General features: G+C 38.2%; 4 protein-coding genes across 13 annotated transcripts in view; 2 read left to right on the top strand and 2 right to left on the bottom strand.

Moving 5' to 3' along the window:
• The window catches only part of LOC122629699 (glutamate receptor ionotropic, NMDA 2B), a 60,317-nt gene extending 54,898 nt beyond the window's left edge, over positions 1-5,419 (bottom strand). For 2 of the 6 annotated variants that reach the window (XM_043813430.1, XM_043813431.1), the window contains exon 1: positions 5,179-5,415. The gene's annotated coding sequence lies outside the window, so the exon portion shown is untranslated. Of the gene's footprint in view, positions 1-5,178 lie in introns of all 6 variants that reach the window. The other 4 variants (XM_043813426.1, XM_043813427.1, XM_043813436.1 and 1 more) reach the window with 3 other exon arrangements.
• The window catches only part of LOC122629700 (trichohyalin-like), a 44,527-nt gene extending 30,195 nt beyond the window's left edge, over positions 1-14,332 (top strand). Inside the window, exons 2-8 of the mRNA XM_043813438.1 lie at positions 9,689-9,850; positions 10,167-10,299; positions 12,288-12,417; positions 12,965-13,109; positions 13,169-13,332; positions 13,397-14,077; positions 14,159-14,332. Of these exons, the coding sequence (XP_043669373.1) occupies positions 9,689-9,850; positions 10,167-10,299; positions 12,288-12,417; positions 12,965-13,109; positions 13,169-13,332; positions 13,397-14,077; positions 14,159-14,332 (1,589 nt within the window). The remainder of the gene's footprint in view (positions 1-9,688; positions 9,851-10,166; positions 10,300-12,287; positions 12,418-12,964; positions 13,110-13,168; positions 13,333-13,396; positions 14,078-14,158) is intronic.
• An 85-nt stretch (positions 14,333-14,417) lies between these two features.
• Positions 14,418-17,030, bottom strand: LOC122629701 (MAPK regulated corepressor interacting protein 2-like). 3 transcript variants are annotated; one of them, XM_043813440.1, is made up of 4 exons: positions 16,664-17,030; positions 16,019-16,131; positions 15,798-15,923; positions 14,418-15,721 (listed from the first exon to the last, which is right to left on the bottom strand). In XM_043813440.1, the coding sequence occupies exons 1-4, from the start codon at positions 16,696-16,698 to the stop codon at positions 15,645-15,647; spliced, it is 351 nt and encodes a 116-aa protein (XP_043669375.1). In that variant the 5' UTR covers positions 16,699-17,030; the 3' UTR covers positions 14,418-15,644. The 3 variants fall into 3 exon arrangements, with proteins under 3 accessions (XP_043669375.1, XP_043669377.1, XP_043669376.1); XM_043813442.1 differs by lacking the exon at positions 16,664-17,030 and adding an exon at positions 16,402-16,583; XM_043813441.1 differs by lacking the exon at positions 16,664-17,030 and adding an exon at positions 16,226-16,377.
• Positions 17,031-17,333: 303 nt separating this feature from the next.
• Positions 17,334-19,626, top strand: LOC122629195 (short-chain specific acyl-CoA dehydrogenase, mitochondrial). 3 transcript variants are annotated; one of them, XM_043812328.1, is made up of 5 exons: positions 17,334-17,877; positions 17,958-18,060; positions 18,268-18,935; positions 19,003-19,226; positions 19,313-19,626. In XM_043812328.1, the coding sequence occupies exons 1-5, from the start codon at positions 17,856-17,858 to the stop codon at positions 19,523-19,525; spliced, it is 1,230 nt and encodes a 409-aa protein (XP_043668263.1). In that variant the 5' UTR covers positions 17,334-17,855; the 3' UTR covers positions 19,526-19,626. The 3 variants fall into 3 exon arrangements, with proteins under 3 accessions (XP_043668263.1, XP_043668265.1, XP_043668264.1); XM_043812330.1 differs by having other exon boundaries at positions 17,335-17,540; XM_043812329.1 differs by lacking the exons at positions 17,334-17,877; positions 17,958-18,060 and adding an exon at positions 18,124-18,194.
• Positions 19,627-19,683: the final 57 nt, after the last annotated feature.

The following is a 19,683-nucleotide window of genomic DNA, read 5'->3' as shown; positions in this document are numbered from 1 at the left end:
TGAAAGAAGGAGAGAGCATTAGATCCGAACGATATATTGCGTTTCTGAGAAAAAAAAACAACCCATAAAACATTATGTGTACGTATGTGTGTGCACACATACGTAAGTACACATAAGAGGGAAAAACTGAAGCTCCACATGTTTTTACTTCTTCCCTGCTACGTTCTTTTTTCCTCAAAAAGTGAAACACGCACAACTTGACATCGCCGTGGTGTCCTATTTTCGACTATCCAGCATTCGCGATATCGTCTTTTTTTTCTCTCTTTTGTTCCGCTCGCCATGAACACGCTAGAATAATCGCACGAATCGATAACTTTGAATATTCTGAGAATTCTACGATTGCATTATTTTCCTCCGTTTGTTATTATCGATAAAGCGGGAAATTCAATAAAATACAAAGAATTTAAAAAGGATTTAAAGAAAATTCAAACAAATTATAGATTGAATAAAGAGAATTTAAATGACTTTACAGCGAGTGTAAAATACCAGCCAACAATCGTATCTAACAGTTTCGAACAAACTATGAAAGAACAAGTAGTCTCTCGACGAGATTGACTCGTTCTAATTACCAAACGATTAGTAAACCGAATCGAAACGAATCCATCCAGTGACTCGAAAATCGGTTACCGTAGGATCGTTCCGAGTGAACTAATTAGTTTCTAATTTTTCTTCGATCCGTTTGAAAAATTCCTATATAATTATATCGTCTCGCAACGAAGAACGATATCCTCCTAACGATAAACACGAAAATATTTGTACTTCTAGAGAAGCAAAGATGACTGGGATAATCCTACGACGCGACAACGTTGTCGAGTGTATAACGATCGCATTATCGACGTTGCACGAGCTATTTATTATGTAAATCGGTATAATATATCACTAACGACGCAATCGCGCCAGATAGATATTCACCTTCCATCTTCCTTTAACTAGTTCTTCCGTTCGAAGATAAGAAGCACAACGTTCTTAAGGATATCCTTAAGACGTTACGAATTTAGAACGAGGGATTAAGAGTTATTTCCAAAGGATCCATCGTCGTAAAAGTTGAGACTACATTCATAAGACAAAGAGAGGGAAAAATCGAAATCTTTCATCGCATCAGTCTTCTTCGACGACCGCAAAGAGGTTAATCAAGTCTTCGAGAAAAGCTTAAGATCACTGAAAAATAGATTTATTTTTTTGGAATTCATAGGAAAAGTTACGTAAATTTTACGATATTTTTACGGGTTGATATTAGTCGGAGATATCGTAGCCCTGCAAATTGACATATTCTGTAGACGGAAAAGCGTTAAGGGTGGTCTCCGATATTGCTTTCGAGATATCGAATAACAGATTCAATTTTTTTTTTGGTATATTTGAAAAACAGAGGCCAGAATATAATATGCCCGAAGGACGATCGAAAGTTTCTGGTTATCGACGTCCACGGCGATGAAACAAGAACGAAGAAGGAAATAAAAAGATCCATAGAGGACGAGACGAAAGGAAAATATGCTCCCCACGGAGTCACCCTTTATCCGCCTTCTACTCGCGCAAGTATCTTCTCAGGAGCAAAAAGGAGGAAGCGTTGGAAAGGAAAAGAGAAGCGGGCAAGAACTGGCACGGGTAAACTCGAAAACGCGCTTTTCTACGCGCTTTTCTGCGCGCTTTTCTGCGCGCTTTCCGACCTACAGTCGCGACGTGTATCGTTCTTAATTGATCGATGTCGCTCGAAAAAAGAAGAAATGGAATTTAACGAGATTAAAACTTTCATTAGGCGCTCCATCCATCCACTCATCCTTTTCTATCATACGAATAAAGAAGAATATCGCACCGTCGTTGAACCAGCTTGACAATTAATCGACTATGAAGAACGAAAGCAATTAATCGCAAATGAAGAAAGACATCGGCTCGGTCTCGGGAGAGTAAGATGTAACCAAACGTTCGTAGACAAGCAACCGGCATAGTAAGACACATTAAGTTCATTAGGCTATTACATCCTGCACGCTCTCGCACCGAGCTCGTAAAGAAGAAACTATATTTATTTTCCTCCTAGACACCGAGACTAAAATAATTTTATTTATAGATCGCCTCGCGTCGTATTCTCCTAAGCGCTACCGTTTATGACAGCATCTAGCAAATACGCGTTGCTGCAAAAATCTTCACGAAGAATATATTTTCGTCGTTATAATTTCTGAAAGAAGAAAGAGACGAAATTTTTCTTGGCAAACGACTACGGACAAGAAAATAAGTAATCGCGAGGATAACGTAAAGAAGCTCGTTAGATCGAGGGTGGTTGATGTGATTTCGAATCTTTTGGAAAAGTTCTTTTTTTTTTGCTAGAAATATAAAGGAAAAATGGAAAAGAAGAAAAGAGGAAATTACAGTCTGGCATAGGTATACGCGGTAGGAAAGTTTGTCCAACTTAATACAATGTTGATAACTAGTTAGATACTTGCCCGAAGGAAGGAAGATGCTTGTAAAATCTATAATTGAAAAGTCTCTCGACCATGCCTCGATACGTGAATCCGCTTGAGAAGTTCCACAAGTTTATAAAACGCGCGCGTTCCTATGAATGATCTATGGAGCGCGAATAACATATGAATTATTCAAGGCGCTACATCGTCCTATGAGATGGCCGTAACACGTTTCTGTTTGTTCACTCTTCTCCTATTCCCCGTAAGTAAGATCATCCTAATGGATCTTCGTTCTAACTACGATTTTAAAAGGTATATTTCTATCGACGTGTATCTATTATGTACGTATACAGGTACATGGACGCGTCTCTTCTTTCCTGGTGACAATGAAAGAATAACTCGAACGCGAAACACGAAAGGATCGAATTCCGAGCACGCGTCGACCTACTTCCGTTGATGAACGATGAGTCGTTCTAAGCAATTCGGAGATACTTTTTAAGAACGGTGACACGTGGCCTTTGTCCAAATTTACCCTGAAAACGGGAAGTAAGACGAAGTCGCGATTCTTTGGATTAAAAGTAGGAACGAGGCGATAAAACGATGACCCGATAAGGGTAACCCCTTTCCTTTGCCGTTCAAATTCCAATATTTTCGCGCCAATCCAAAAAGGAACGTGCCAATTCGCCGTAAAGAAATCGCTATGGAAATTATGGAGATTCTCTAAACGAATCTCTTTCGAAGACGCTTTTCCAACGATGCAAAAACGATCCAAGTGTCAAAGAAATAGCGGTACTTCGCGCCGTTTAATTCGATCATTGTCAACTCTCTCGACGACATTGAGGCGGTATTCAATTTTATTATTACCGGAACTAGAAACTGGAAGGAAGAAGGATAGGAGGAAGAAACGATGCAAGTGCCTTAAATACCGCCCATCTTCCCTAAGTTCACTCGACGTTCACGCGATTAGCAGCAATGTCACTCGTGATGTTTACTCGACTTCCTATTTCGCTCCTTTGTTCTCGACGAACGGCAATAACTAAACTAAACTTTCAAAATATAATTAATCATATTCTCTGTGAAGCTTTTAGCTTCGTTTGCGTGACAAAGCTAAAATAAAGGCGACGCGAGAGAAGCAGAGAAACAAAGATCGCGTCAAGCCTTTAAGTAAATTTTTACGTTGCAAAAAAAAAAAAAAAAAAAAAGATAAAATTTGATGAAAATGGAATTAACACATGACCACAATCTCTAGCTTGCGTGGCTTTCACGCAGGGAACAGGAAAACTCTGTTAATGGCTATTGCTATGATACCGGCGGCAAGCTCGGCAGTAGGTCGCGTCTACCGCAGATCGACGAAAAAGAACGTCCAAATACTGAAAATATCTTTGAACATGGATGAGAGACATTAACGTTCCACCGTATCGTTGTATCCCTATCATTCTTTTCCCTGCTTATCCAGGACGGAGTTTCACCCTTTCCATCCAAAAAGGATCTCGTAGAACCACGAGAAAAAGTCGACTGATCCGACGAATCGATTTTATCGCTTCCATCCTATTGTTTCTGTTAGACCGAGCGATTTCGAAGAATTAAACGAAAAAATTTAGAAACGTATCTGAATAAACTTATGCCGAAGTATCGGATAATAATCTCTTTATGAACTCGAAACGTATCGGATTTGTCACGATCGACGGCGTAGTCGATTTGTGATGTTGACGCGCCATTCATCATGCGACGCGACGTCAATATGTATGTATGTATGTAGGTAGAAATGTCGAACGGAAAGAGAAACAGATACACACAGAGTGAGAGAGAGAGAGAGAGAGAGAGAGAGAGAAAATGAATTTTATTAAACGTGCAAATAGCAAAAGGAGATCATGATTTAAAGAGTGGAAGTATTCGCTCGATCACGTTACGACCCAAATCGAGAATCGGTTTAATAGCTGCCGTTTGAGAATTTACGCGATTTAACTTTAGAACCAAACAACAAATTGTCCAGCATGGTCGGAGTAAAGCCAAATCTTTCCTTGCCATTGGAGCTTAATATCGAGAGGGAGAGAGAGAGAGAGAGAGAGAGACTTAGCGGAGACTCATCGTCGATAGAAACGTAAAGCGCAAAGAAACAAGTACTTTTTCCATTCTTATTCGAGGTAATATTATCCGAAAGAATAACGCGCACTGATTTTAAAAGATAAATATAATGGCTACTCGTATTCTTTCGCATTTAATAAACGACCAATTTAACTTGCGAGAAGAAAATGATCAATGTTTTAAAAGCATCGTCCTGATGTTGCTCTTTGTTTTTCTAAGATTTATGAAAAGAAAAAGAGGAAGAGGTCTCGCGATAGTAATTTGCGCAGAAAAATAATAGAAAAAATGATTTGATACGTACTTCCCCGTGTCCCACGTTTTTTCGTTATACGAATGTAGATAGACAGTTCGACGCGCGCTTATACACTACGTTCCTGTTATAAGCGAAATGAGAATCGATACCCAATCGCTGTCTCGACGTCTCGATGTCTCGACGAGAAATGTCGAATGTTCGCGAGAAATAAAAAGAAACAAGAAAAGTGTATAGTCCGCCGTGGCGCGATCGCGATCGATCGATCCTTTTCTCTTTTTAGCACGCAACGAGTCGTAGAATTCGCCCGTGATTCATCGTTTCTACGGATTCCTACGGAACTAAAGAATACTAGAGAGAAAAGGAAAAATTAGAAAAAAAACATAAGGGGTCGAAGATTTACAAGAAAAAAAAATACAAAAAAAGGAAGAAAGAAGAAGAAAAGTTTACCATCGAAGACTCCCGCATTCCTTCGTGTAGCATCTCACCGACGGTGAGGATCTTCCTTGAAATTGGGCTCCTCGTTCGGTCTCGTTGTTGCCTCGTACCGTCCTTCTGTTATTTCTTTCCTTTGCTCGACGTAGAGACAAAGGACGAGGACGAGGACGAGGACGAGGACGATATCTTGTCGCGACACGACAGAAAAGATTTCGAGGGAAGATCCAAAACGAGACGAGGGAAAAATCGAGATGCGGAAGGCCAGCCGCGGAACGCGTACCAAAGCCAACTGGGGAGCAACTGTTCTCTGCCCCGTGACCGCGCCTCCGCTGCCACCCTTGCTTCCCACCCTTCCCTCCGCCCCCGATTAAAACCACTCGCGCACGCGTTTCACCTCGAAACTCGCTCGAGCTAACACCTTCGGGGTACTACACCTCCTTCTTCGTTGTCCGATCGTGTGACGCTTTTTTTTTCTACTTTCTTCTTTCTTCTTTTATCTTGAATTCTTTCTTCTTTTATTCTCTACGAGTTTTTTTTCCCCTTGGCTACCGTTATAAATTAGAGGATTTGCCCTTCCCCCATAGAAACGATCTTGCATTCCATATTTCTCTATCTCCTTCTCTCTCCCTTCCACTCTCTCTCTCTCTCTCTCTCCCCCTCTCCCTCCCTCTCTCTCTCTCTCTTTCTCTCTACATCCCAAGAAACCGAAGGAGAACACGAGCGGAAATATTTTCATACGATTAAAATAGTAATATTCATACGAACATACAAAGCGTACTTTTAATGAAACTTCCGGGAGAAATAGCGCAGCTAATGAAGCGTGAAGCGATTGACGAAATAGAAAGGCAAAACAGAGTTCCGCTGCATTCCGCGAATTTCTATGAGCTCGCTTGATCGTACATCGATGGAAATAATTCGATAAATTGATAAATGTTAAAGGCATCCTATTCGGCATAATTCATTAATGTAATGTAATAACGATAGCTATTTTTTTCAACTGAGAATCAAGTTACTTATGAGCGATAATATAAATTTTAATGAATTTTCCATAAGTAATAGAAAGCGCACATACGCAGCGCGCTACCATAATCGTTGTTAATTCGACGAGAGATTTTCGATGATCGGTTGATAGATAACCAGGGCTAATTAAATACCTCACAGTACCACGATTGGCGTAATAAGCTTCCTCCCTCATCCTCTCGCTCTGCCTTTCCTTCTATTCGAAATAATTGCGGCTGTAGGAAGTACGCTGATGCGTTCCGTTTCTATCGATGTTTGCGATAGATTTATAGATCGAATTCGAGCGTATGCGTTTAAGAGATCGTTTTACGTTGATGAACGTTGAACGATCCAGTCAAAAGTTCATCATTTCCACGTCTTCGTTAAACTCAATCGGTTAGGAAAATTCGAAACAGATATTCCCGTGCAACGCGTCTCATGCATAAATATCTCGTGAAACGAGATGATATTTAACAATAAACCATGGTTCACGCTCGTCTGCCATGATAAGATAAAACTTAATACAATTATGGTAATGAAATTCTACCCTGGAGAGAGGGAGGGAGAGGGGGAGAGAGAGAGAGAGAGAGCGAAAGTGACCGCACGGCATCGCACGACATTCGATGATTAGATGATAAAACACGAAAGAATTAGCTACCCGATTTGCGTCATTTTGTTCGCGACTCGTCGTAAAATTATTTATATCCTTCTTGACAATGAATGACGCCGATAATACGCGCGGTGATAAATAGGTGGATTTATTTCACACTGTCGATCTGAAAATCGTCCACCTCTCGTAGTCTAGACGTCAAATCGACGTTTAAGAGTAAAGACGTTTAATATCCGTGTCAAAGGTGACACGGAGAGAAACACCGAGATATTTCCCCGCATGAATTCTCAAACGTCATCGAACAATGGTACTTAATACCTCCGAAGACCATGATTCAAGTGACGTTCTACGCGTTGCTTCCGACTCCTCCGCAAATTCGAATAGCATCCTCCGGACGACGCGGAATTACATGGAATGTTGTCTGTTCTACGACGAAGCCAGATCGATTAGCCACTCGAATAATTCTCATCGACGAGCCGTTCCTTTGCCATTTACTCGATGCCTCGCCAAAGATCGACTTCTACGCGTTCATTTTGTGCCGAGAGATTATCGAAACAGAATTTTCTTTCCTATCATTTATCTCGCGATCGCCTTATCCTCGATCGTCAAAATATAATTATAATCGTTGAAAAAGTACTCGGACGATCGGTCAAGATTAACGCGTATAGACGTACTTGCTCGTCCTCCTGCGAGTCCGCTCGAAGAAGTATCCACGTTCTTCGAGAAAAAAAAAAGAAAAAGAAAAAAAAAGACGAACCTGTTGCATTTCTACGTGTGGGTCAATATCATCGAAGGTCCTTCCTCGGCCAATTTCTTCGATCCTCTCTTTCTCTTTTGTCCGCGTAAGGTCTCGTTAAAATTCGAACTTGTAAGCTCATCCTTGACTCGACTCACCAAGTAACCTTATCTATTTTCATCTATTTCCTGCTACCAATTTCTTCCGATTTTTCAAACAGCATCGGCCTCTTTCTCTTCCTTTTCCTCATTTTAGGCACTTCCATCTAGAATATCTTATGCAATCTCCATTCGACGCAGACTCTTGCCCCGAGTCGCACGCCAAAGGCTATCTCCTTCTTTCTTTCCGTTGATATAAATCGAAGAGGAAGCACAGAAAATAAGACGACGGCTATCCTTCCCATCAACGTTTTTACTCTAAAATTTTCTTTCTGTACCTGTTGCTATCTTCGACAAGTACGTGCCAAAGAGATACGAGCAAGCGAATTACATGTCAGCGTTACAGCGAAAACGTACCGTGAGGAGTACCGTCATCCAATAGCTAGGAACCTCATTAAAGTTCGACAGGATCGAGATTGGAAAGAACGCAATAGCGAGTAGATTCTATGTCAAGATAGGGGTCCTTCTGACGTTGAAACTTTAGCGTATTCCTTTCGACAATCTTTTTGCCAGAAAAGAGAGGAACAAAAAAGGAAACAAAAGAGAAAGAAAAAATAGAAGGACGATCTTCTTCTTCTTCTTCTTCTTCTTCTTTCTCGGTCCGCCAATGACCAAAAGTTTTTTCAAGATAGTCCACACCCTCGAAACTTTATGCAAGCATATTTCGCTCTTGAAATCAGTCTTGAAACTTTTAATCGAGTTCATATCCTCGTTTTCCATCGTTTTCGCGACGAAAGATCAACCGAATCGCGAACAATGAGCACGGTTTAGCGCATTAATAAAGGAACTCGGGGGGATAAAAGATAAATCTTTGGGGATTTCCGTCGAAATAAGACGAAACATAAAAATAGAAACGATTAACAACGCCGGTAGTAACGGCATAAAAGCAATTTTGTGTTTTATCGAGCGCATCCATACCGAAAGCGAGTCTTGGTGATCACTCTTCTGGTGATTAGAGATAGATCGAAGCGTATCTACCAATGGCTTTCAATCTTTCTCTTTTTCTCTTTTCGCGAAAACCGTTGGAAATGTCGTGACATGAAGTAGACGCGACAAGAAGCGGATTCTCGTACTCGTTTATTTTTGTCTGACATTGTTGTTTCCGAGATACAAGACATGGCTATAACATCCAGGATGTCCAACGCACAGCGCGATGTCCCTGCAGAGTTATCCTGTTCGTATTTCGCTTCCATCGTGAAAAATGAGAATGGTGGGATCATTAACGCGAAACAGAAAAGATCCTTTCCTATCTCTCTTTCCTACCATTTTATTTTTACCTCTTTTTTACACGCGACACCTAGGTATCCACATTCTCTGTACAAGCTCAAAGATATTTAACCCTTTGGCTGCACCATGCTCTAACAAAAAGCGTTATGTAACGCGATATTCGTATGACATTCGATGGAACTAACAAAGTTATTATCATTTCCGCGTGTCAAGCGACCAAATTGTTTTTTTCACGGAATTATTCACGCCGTGCGACGTGCAACGATAGCTTCAATGCTATGTCACTTTAGTAAAACGGAAGATTATATCGTAAGAGTAAAAAAAAAAAAAAGCAATAAAAGAAACGACAAAAAGAAAAAGTTTCGAGACGACGTTCGTTTAACGAGAAATTCGAGCGCGTACTTATCTAATACTTAAGATCCAAGAGTAAAAAGAATTAAAGTTTAACGATAGATCGGAACATGGAACAGAAAAGATTCGATTTATTCTTGATCGATTAATTCTTTCGCGGTTAACTTCCAGCGAAAACTGCTTGTCAGAAAAGAAAAAGAAGAGAGACAAGGATGTTAGGAGTATTCGCATACATCTGTGGCGTCAAGCGAATCGGAAAGTTCTGTTCGAAGGTTACGTCATGTTTGTTTACGAGGCAAAGGAGGAGAATGATTTTCCTGTGAAACGATGTTATTACACGTCGATTCCTCGACGGAGAATGAACGACTGCGAAGTCAATATTTTCTTTTTTCGATGAAAAACAGCGGATAACGTAAGGTCTAATCGAAAAGTTGTATTTAGTAATGTATCACTTGGAGGAACGACAGGAAACGCTACAATTGCGTAGGAAGCTCGAAGAGGTAAATGCAAAGTTCGTTCAACTACAGCAAGCTTTCGTGATGAAACTACGATCGCAGAAGCATCGAGAAACACGATTCGACCGTCTGACTCTCGAAAACCAAGGTAGGATATAACCTTCGAATTAAATAATAATTTAATGAACGTTAACCTCCGTTGCTTCGAGAAGCAATCGGAAGTAATTTCGATCGTGTACAGTCCGAAATAATGGCCAATTCGCATGGATTACGAAATTGGACGTGATCGTGCAATCAAATCGATCTGTTTTTTCATCCACGATTCGAACAAGTATACTAACACAAACACGTACTATATTATTTTTTGCTCGATGTCGGAGCCGTCGTACGTATATAGCGCGATATATACCGACGAAACATGCATCGAAGGATAAGAAAAAAAGAAATCGTCGATTAATCCTCAGAGATTCAAAGATTCGCCGAGGAATGCTTGCGAGACGTCACGGAAATGAGAATAAGGTTGAAAGAGACGGAGAACGAGAGGGATCTTTGGAAAAACACGGCAATGCGTGGACGGAAAAAAGCAGAGCGGATGAGGTAAAAGAAATCATTGGATCGGTTGTACGTACCGTTTGTTCGGATATTATTTTAAATGGAGATTTAGCGCATTTGACGAAGAAAGATCGAGAGATCGCTCGAGAGATAATTGCGCCCGATAAAATTCGGACACCATTTTTGACCGAGGTGATTCGCGGAAACGGAAACAGAGTAGATTGATTAATTAACAAGTCGTATAACGTTTTAGCTACATACATATATAAATACGTACGTACGTACGTACATACGTACATACATACATACATAGATATTATACATACATAGGACGACGGAATCGCAGAGAAAAGCAACGGACGAATCGGCGGAAGTACGTCGATCCATCTCGATTCCCATTAATCTTGATTAGTCGAGCTGGATCGAGCATGCATTCCCTTATCCTTCCTCATCCTCCAGCTGGTTAGTTGGTTGTTCGTACGAGCGGATAGTATCTCGAATTTCTATAGTAAAAGGAATCCGTGAGAAATTCAATTGCTGGTATATTCGATCGGCACGTGCGATTCGCGGTATAATATTGAATATCGGTTTGAAAAATTCAACAACGGGTAATATCTTTCAACCCGTTCCGAGCTTTGTTTGTCCAAAGGGCAATTTCCATTTTTCTTCCTCCATTTCTCCTTTTTTCCCCTTTTTATTTCTTTTTTGCTCTTTTTTTCTTTCATTCGTTTCTCTTTTTTCTTCTTTCTCCTCGATTTTTTCCCCGAGGCCACGTCATAATCTTCTTCCAACCGAAATCAATCGTGAATCGAGGGTCGCGGTAGAACCGTTCCAATAAACGAAATCGTTCGTGGTATAAAACAAAGAGAAACAAACTCTGGTGAAAAAGCGTCTCTATGTGCTCGCGTTTCCGTGTAAAATAAATTCCATTCGAAACGTGCTCGAAGTCCGTTCGGAGATAAACTACGTACTTAATAAAGTTTCGGCAGCAGGTTAAATCGGTCAAATAAATGAAATTCCTAAGGGATAATTTTGCAAAACGCGCTTACAATCTCGGTCCTTTCATTATTGTCATCGTTGATATTATTATCGAACGAAGCTTCAAAAGTTTTTAGAATATTCGTCGATTAATGTAGAATATATGAGATCCATCTGGACAGTGGGAAGCGCGAAGAGTCGCGTTTAAGCACGTAAAACACACGGGATCTTTATGCGTGCGTCATAACCTGAGACGCGATGTATTTATCGTCGTACATATCTAGCTTGACACCAGCCAGAAAGCAATGTGCACACATAGACACAACGGAGCATAGAATACACGTTTGGATGATAAATTTCGTTGGGACGGTCAGATAAATCGCGACGCGTAAGGGACACGGGAAGATAAGGGCAAAAAAATTTTCGAAGAAGAAATTCGAGCTGTATCCGTTAGATCGAATTACTCGAGCTCGCCATTGCGTTTGATAATGCGTTCTTCCGTTATCGTAAAAGGGGACAGAGAGAAAATGAAAAAGCTATAGATCAACAGCCGCGTTAAGGACGAGGATACATCGACGAACCCGTTCGATCGAAAGCGAGTTGATGCAAATTCGAATAGACGTGCTCGTACATAGAATATATGCGTTTACGCTTGATGGTCTTAGTTTGTCGACTCGTCTAAAGAGAGATAGAGAGAAATGACATTTCGCATTCCGACATAGTACACGAAGGATTAAGCCGAGCAGAGAGCGATCGTTTGTCCGCGCGATTACACCTGCAATAATTTATGCTACAATACGAGACATCGCTACGTTAGCGCTCGCTCGCGAAAGAGGAAAGGGGAAGAGAGAGAGAACTGATATAATTGTAAACGGCTCTGTCTCGTTATCCCGCGCACGAATACTCGCGCTATCGTTCTAGATCGATCGCTCGATCGAATACTCGAAAATCTATGTCTGATAACTAATCCATCGTCCGTAAAAAACGTCCGAGCTAAAAACTAGAAATTTTTTTGTTAATATCACCGATCTCCAAGCGCATCATTGTCGTTACAGAAGCGAGGCCAAAGTCGTGGAGGAATCTCTTGAAAAGAAGCGAGAAAGCGTTTCGAGAAGCATACGAAACGAACAGAGGGAAAAACAGCTCGAGGAATTATCCGGTTTTTACAACGAAGCTAAAGAAAAGGTACATCTTTGAATCTGCCAAATTGCTAGTCAGCCAAAGAAGAAGAAATAGATATTTGATAGCGCAAAGTAAATATAGCTCCCAAATCCCTTCGTGGTATGGATCCAAAGTCCATACGACACTCCTTTTCAAAGATCGAGAATGCAATTTCGGTTTCAATAGTGAACCGTATGCGATGAATTGTACGATCAAAGTACTTTCTTCTTACTCTACTTTTTTGCCATGTGCACTACTTTGCTGCCTGCTCGATAGAGAAATCTCGAGGTCTTCCGTCTTCCATCTAGGCGACCCAAACGCTCTCGATACGAAATCTAATTTGCGAAATCTAATATAACGAACTCTCCGATCGGATCGTTAGAACCGCGAGAGTCCCATCGAACGGAAACCGGAAAAAGTAATTTCCACTTAATTTCCGATGACGATGCATTCTCCGATATACTACGTCGATAGATACACATGCATTTGCATCTAAATTCCATCGCGTTTCGCATAAACGTCGTTAATTATCCAGATCGCTTTTTAGTATAATCGAGCAAACTTCTTTTAGATACGTCGTCTTGAAGAGGAAACGAAGGAAAACGCGACGCGAAAGGAATCCTTTGAAGCGAGAGCGCGCGAATTAGCGAATCTGTTGGAAACTTTGGAGCACTTCGATCTCGACGTTAAAACCTTGTGTCGTCTTACCGCGGAGGGTGAGTTCGATCCGTGATTTTACAAGTTCTTGAAAGTACCTTTCAGCTTCCTCCCGCAGCCGTGGAAAATTTGACCAAAGTCGGACTACACTTTGCGGAAACTATAAAGAAATTGAGACAGTTTACTTGGAAAACCGATGACAAAGAGTGCGATACCGAAACGAACAAACTGAGGTCTCAAAATTTGGTACTGCGAGAAATTGTGAAGAGTCTTAAGCGAAGGGTAAAAAGTCGATACATTTCTCTACGATAAAATATTCCAAATGCTTTTCTGATCGTATTCGTAGGCGCAATTTCGATCGGAGAATCAAGCTTCGAGAGAGAAAGATTTAAAGGAAAGTATCAATGAGAGAGAAAACAAAATCGAAGAGTCGCATAATTATAGGGATTTAAAAGCTAACGATAACAACGCTAACGTAAAAAAGAATCGAAATCAAACCTGGATGCAGCACGAAACGAACTCGAAAGGAAACGACGACGTAGAAAATGTTGTAAATGACACATCCTTCAAAAATGATTTTGGAGAGGATCAAACGTTTATAAACGACAGGACAGAATCTAAAGAAAAATGCTTTTCAACGAGATATAATCGCGATAGTAAGGAAATCGTGTCCAACGAGGTTGATGAAAAATTGCTCTGCATCGAATCGCATAAAAACGGGATTTTTTATGACGAATATGTGATCGGATTCTCAAACAATCGACAAATGAAAATCAAACATTCGCCCGAGGCCAGTACAAAGGCGGCGCACTTAAAATTGGAAATTGTGGATTGCGAAGAAAAATATCAGGAAAGTCCCCCGGATAAAGTAGTAATACTCTTGAAAAATCTTTGGACGTCCATTAAAATCAACCGTACCGGCATTAATTGTGCCACTCAAACGGTGTTAACTCGAAAACGTGATAATTATACGCAAACTTCGATCACTGAAATACGCAATTTTCTACGATTAAATGTTGGCTATACGGTAGGTATTCGAAAGCGCGATAATAATTTTTTCATAAAGTCAGTATCATTGTTCTCACGAAAAGCTTCGTCGATCAAGCAGATGTTAAATAGTGAAAAACGTGCCATTGAAAGGAATTTATCTAGTTTGGAAGAGACCGTAGCTCGTTTAAAGTCTAACACGTTACATCATGCACGATCTATGATTGGGAAAAATTACAAATGTTTGAGGAACGATGAATTTTTTGAGTGCATCGAACGTTTGGCTGGAGGCTAAATAAAATGTCGTACATATCGTTCAAAAGTTTGTTACAATAAGAACATAAATAGGTGATTGGGCAATTAACGAAACTCTCACATTGTAGAAGGTTACTAATCTTTTTTGTTTTGTCATTAAAAACGCTATCCGATTAATCTTATACAATTACTATACACGCATAGATGTACATATTATGAACATATACACATCATACATACATATACGTATGTATGCATGCATGCACGTGTGTGTACATACGTAAAATTACGCAGAAGTAGTTCTGCAAGTTACGTCTACTATTTTAATCGCATATAGCATTTCTTTTCTTTCATATTAATAATAATCATTCTAGAATACGTTTAGAAAATTTTTTTCCTATTTTTGTTTTAACATAAATATTTTCTTTTCCGTGAGTGCCGAGAAGAGCAAAATCTTTAATAATGTAAAATGCAACTAGTGTGAAAATCCATGTGTGTATATATTATATATACTGTGTACGCGCGCGCGCGCGCGCGTATGTGTGTGTGTATGTGTGGTGTGTAAATTCTTAGAAGTATACGTTGAAGACTATCTATCCGCGTGCTTTTGTCACTCGTGTTTATATTATCTGTTAAATGCTTTGTGCATTAAGTTAGTTTTCTATCCACATGAATCTTACTTTAAAGATGTAAAAAACGCGCGGAATTATTTGTTATTTATATACATATTTATTTGAATGCGTGTTATATATATATACATCAAATATATATATATATATATATATATATATATATATATAACACGTTAAATAGTAGAGAAAATTTAATTTCAGAATAAACTAGTGCCTATACTTACATCTTTGAGAAATAAAATAAATTACTCATCATGCATCAACGTCTTCCTAATTACTACGTCTCTTGAATCTTACAAACGCTAGAACTAGGAAAAGGTAAAAATTTCAATTTTATATAATACGTGCGTTCCTTAAACTGACGAAGTAAAAGGAAACATTGCATTAAAATACGATCAAAGGTGAGAGGAATGTTGTTTCGTAGCATGTGCATAAAATAATGCTATTCTCCCTTCCTCTTTGTTTTTCCATAATATTTACCTACCACCATTCTCATTATCAAAAGGTTCACAAGTCGCTCAATCGGATACTTGTGTGTTCGTGTATATGTTCGTGTATATTTGTTAGTGTATATTTGTGTACCATCATCACTTCTTTCTTTTATACGATGCATTGTTCCTAGAGAAGACAAAAGTTATTTTTACAACTTTGAGATTATCTCTTCTGCTTCTTATGTCTGTTTGAAAACGTTCGATTATAGCCAACAAGTTTAGCCTGGCACTAGGAACTCGCATTTCTGGTAATACTTTGAACTACGCGTTGTCCCCACCAAGCTTCAAGATCGAATGGCTCAAAATCTATAAGAAAAAAATAAAGATCAGATCTTGCATTAAGTACGATTGTTCTTTAGAAAAGGAGACAAGAATTATTTACCTTTGAGTTGAGGATTCGGCTCGCACTCTTGGTAATATGTAACGGAAGTACCATTCCTGTAATTCGAAGAATTCAAGTGAGGCTGATTATAACACATGTCTAATTCTCTTGATACGGAATTCCAAGCTACAAACAGAAAAAAAAAAACAATTATTTTGTTTGTTTCAATGAGAAACCGAAGAAAGAAAGAAAAAGACTAATCGATTATCTTAAATGCATACAGTCACATATGTATTTGATTAGGTCGAAGTGTTGAGCCAAAGTTTCAGTCTGATGTTTCATAGGCATCGAAGATGGCCTTTTTCCATTCATTGCCGTTATTTGTGATCTTCCGCTAAAAAAAAATGTTTATGGTCAAATCATCAATTACCTACTGCTGATTGTATTACATCAAGTAATCGTATCTCTTTTATGTTACGAATATGTACATCGTATGATCTTGTAAAAAAAAAATTATCGTCTGTCATTTTAGTTGAATTTATTGAATATCGATGGGAAAATAAACGTCGAAAGAAAACACCTGTGTCTACCGCAGAAAGAATCAACGATAAACATGAAACGTCATTCAAAAAAATATGGCGGCCCTATGTGACAGCTAACGTACCGCCTTTATCTCTTCCCGCCTCTCCCTCTTCTTCAGCAGCACAATATCGCACAATCGCCACAAGACCGGGCATTTTTACGCGTATGTTATTAAATTGGATTGGCACATCGCCCAAAACAACTACAAAATAATGTCTTGCCAAGCGTGATCTCCAAGAAGGGAACGCTTAGCGAAATAAAGGAGAGAAGAGGAGAGAAGAGAAAAAGCGGCGTGTAAAAGAAGTTCGAACAAGAAGCTAGTGGCTTTTGGGAAGTTTACTCACCTCATTTTTTCTCTCTCGCGATTTCTTCCTATCATAGACGATTGGAATCGTTCGACGAAACCGAAACAAACTTTGAAGTTTCTTCTTTAGACGGTTTCTATCGCAGAACGATCTGGAGATTTCGTTTACTAAAAGAACAAAGTCACTGACAGCGCACTTCTTTCACACAAGATCCAACAAGCTCCTTCCTAAAGGGGGCTGTCAACAATCATCGTGTCACGATCCTACGAGACTAACATAGAAAGGAAACTCACTGACGAAAATGATCTCAAGCGAGGCGTTGACCCGAATAATCTATTTTTGTTCTTCTATTTTACACGCAGTCCTAGAACACTCAACTTTTCTCTCGTTCTAAATGTAAACACAAATAATAGACTTTATATAATATCAAAGTAATTGATTTCCTTTCGTTCTTATCGAACTATCGTATAACATCGCGCCAAATTCGATTTTTTGTTCAACGCATACACATACTTTTATATACATCATACATACATACATACATACATACATATACACATATGTATATATGTATATGTATATGTATATACACGATATTTTCTTTGTAATTATTGAAATGATAATACGAGTATAATATTTTTTTTTTAATAGACATTCGAATTACATAATAAAAAATATATTAGATGAAAATTAATTTCTTGGAAATATCCAACGTAGTACGCTACTTGAAATATATTTATCCCGTTTATTTAAGTCAACGTCAATGTCATATTTCAATGACAACTAATTGAATGACTACACATATGTTAAACTTATTTATAGTTAGTTAAAGCATGAATCATAAACTGAATATTATGCCGTGTGAAAACAAAAAAAAAAAAGAAACAAAAATCAACTCACTAACAATGATTATTCGGTGAGTTGGACTTTCAACTTGTGCACGCGTAAGAAAGTAAAGACGAATAAATTAAGTTAAACGAAGCACGCGAGTGTTCTTATATAGTCATCTTATTCTAATTTAATTTTAAATAATCATATCGTACACCTCATTTGTGCCAATGAAAGCAATATTTTCAAATAATTAACCACGTTCTATTGCATTTATATTGTTCCTATTATTTCTATGTAAATGTATTCGTTGTCATAAACTTGTATTATTTTTACAAATCTTACTAATTGTTATAATTGTGCAAAACTGTTTTATTAAAGTTGTATTACCAAATACTACGTAATGCAAAATTTGAGGTTAATTGGTGAGCTTTTATAATATTTATGACATAAATAATCTGACAATCAAATTACATAGATTTTTACTATCGTCTTATCTCTTTAGGAAAATTCCGCAATGTCTTTCAAACGTATTACTCGACTGCTCGAAGCATCGCCTCAATTTCTTCCTTATCTGAAACACATCAGATGCTATACAAAACTTGCAGGTTATAATTTTTCTTATTATTATTTAACGTTTACGAAAATAACAATTTCTCATGATAAATAATTATACAATAATACATTTCTTATAAAATTGCATGCTACTGAGGATATTTATAAATTTCCATCGAGTTAATGCGTAAGCTGATTAAAGATATTTTATTTAAACATGCTTGAAAGAATATTTATACATCATTGATATTCCAATCTAGAGACTTTGCAGAAGGTGAACTGAAACCCATTGCAGACAAATTAGATAAAGGACATATTTATCCAAAAGAACAAATTAAAAAAATGGGCGAGCTTGGTCTCATGAGCATCGCAATTCCTGAAAATTTAGGTGGAACTGGTTTAGATTATTTGGCATATGCGATTGCAATGGAAGAAATATCTAGAGGCTGTGCTAGTACAGGAGTAATAATGAGTGTACATAATTCATTGTACCTGGGACCTATAGAAAAGTTTGGTACTCCGGAACAAAAAGAAAAATATATTAGAACATTTTTAGATGGGCAAAAAGTTGGTTGCTTCGCTCTGAGTGAACCTGGTAATGGATCAGATGCAGGTGCTGCTTCTACCACTGCAGTAAAAAATGGAGATAAATATGTGATCAATGGAACTAAATCTTGGATAACAAATGGATATGAAGCAGAAGCAGTTATTTTATTTGCTACCACAGATAAATCAAAAAAACATAAAGGAATAAGTAGCTTTATAGTGGATAAACCCATAAATGGTTTATCTCTAGGTAAAAAAGAAAATAAGTTAGGTATAAGAGGTAGCAGTACTTGTTCTTTGATATTTGAAGATTGCAAGATACCAGAAGAAAATATTTTAGGAGAACCAGGAATGGGTTTTAAAATTGCAATGATGACATTAGGTCGGTATATCCGCATTTTAGTATATCCAATGCTAGATGATCCAATGAATTAATAGATACTTTTTAGATTCTGGAAGAATAGGTATTGCTTGTCAAGCTCTTGGAATAGCCCAAGCATCTCTCGATTGTGCTATAGAATATGCAGCAAAACGAGAAGCATTTGGAAATCCCATAGCGAAATTACAAACCATTCAACAAAAATTGGCAGATATGGCTTTAAAATTGGAAAGCTCCAGATTATTAACATGGAGAGCTGCATATCTTAAAGATATTGGTAAATCTTATACAAAGGTATATCATTTCCTTTCATAAATGATAAAGTTATGTTAGTCATATAAAAAAGAAACTATAAAACAGCAAGATATTATTATATACAGGAAGCTGCTATGGCAAAACTATCAGCATCCGAAGCTGCTACTTTCTGTGCACATCAGTGTATACAAATATTGGGTGGTATGGGTTATGTCACTGATATGCCAGCAGAACGACATTATAGAGATGCGCGTATTACAGAAATATATGAAGGAACTTCCGAAATACAAAAATTGGTTATAGCTGGAAATCTTATAAAAGAATATAATTTCAGTTAAATCGTGATTTGTACGCACAAGCTATATATTTTTATATATTTTTTATATGGCATACTTTTATATATAAGAAAAGAAACACAATACATGTTTCACATACCATATCTTCTACTTTTATTTACTTTCAACTATGTAAATATTTGACACAAGTATACATGTAT

The sequence above is a fragment of the Vespula pensylvanica genome, chromosome 5 (assembly GCF_014466175.1).
Source record: "Vespula pensylvanica isolate Volc-1 chromosome 5, ASM1446617v1, whole genome shotgun sequence".
Classification (NCBI taxonomy): Eukaryota; Metazoa; Arthropoda; class Insecta; order Hymenoptera; family Vespidae; genus Vespula; species Vespula pensylvanica.
Note: the sequence above shows the minus strand (reverse complement) of the source record. Positions and strands in the feature narration are given on the sequence as shown.

Coding starts and splice junctions, on each gene's coding strand:
- LOC122629701 (XM_043813440.1), bottom strand. CDS start 16,698: ATGATAGGAAGAAATCGCGAGAGAGAAAAAATGAG. Junction 16,132..16,663: donor CGCGAGAGAGAAAAAATGAG/GTGAGTAAACTT, acceptor ATTTTTTTTTAG/CGGAAGATCACAAATAACGG. Junction 15,924..16,018: donor AATCAAATACATATGTGACT/GTATGCATTTAA, acceptor TTCTGTTTGTAG/CTTGGAATTCCGTATCAAGA.
- LOC122629195 (XM_043812328.1), top strand. CDS start 17,856: ATGCAAAATTTGAGGTTAATTG. Junction 17,878..17,957: donor GCAAAATTTGAGGTTAATTG/GTGAGCTTTTAT, acceptor TTATCTCTTTAG/GAAAATTCCGCAATGTCTTT. Junction 18,936..19,002: donor AATTGCAATGATGACATTAG/GTCGGTATATCC, acceptor GATACTTTTTAG/ATTCTGGAAGAATAGGTATT.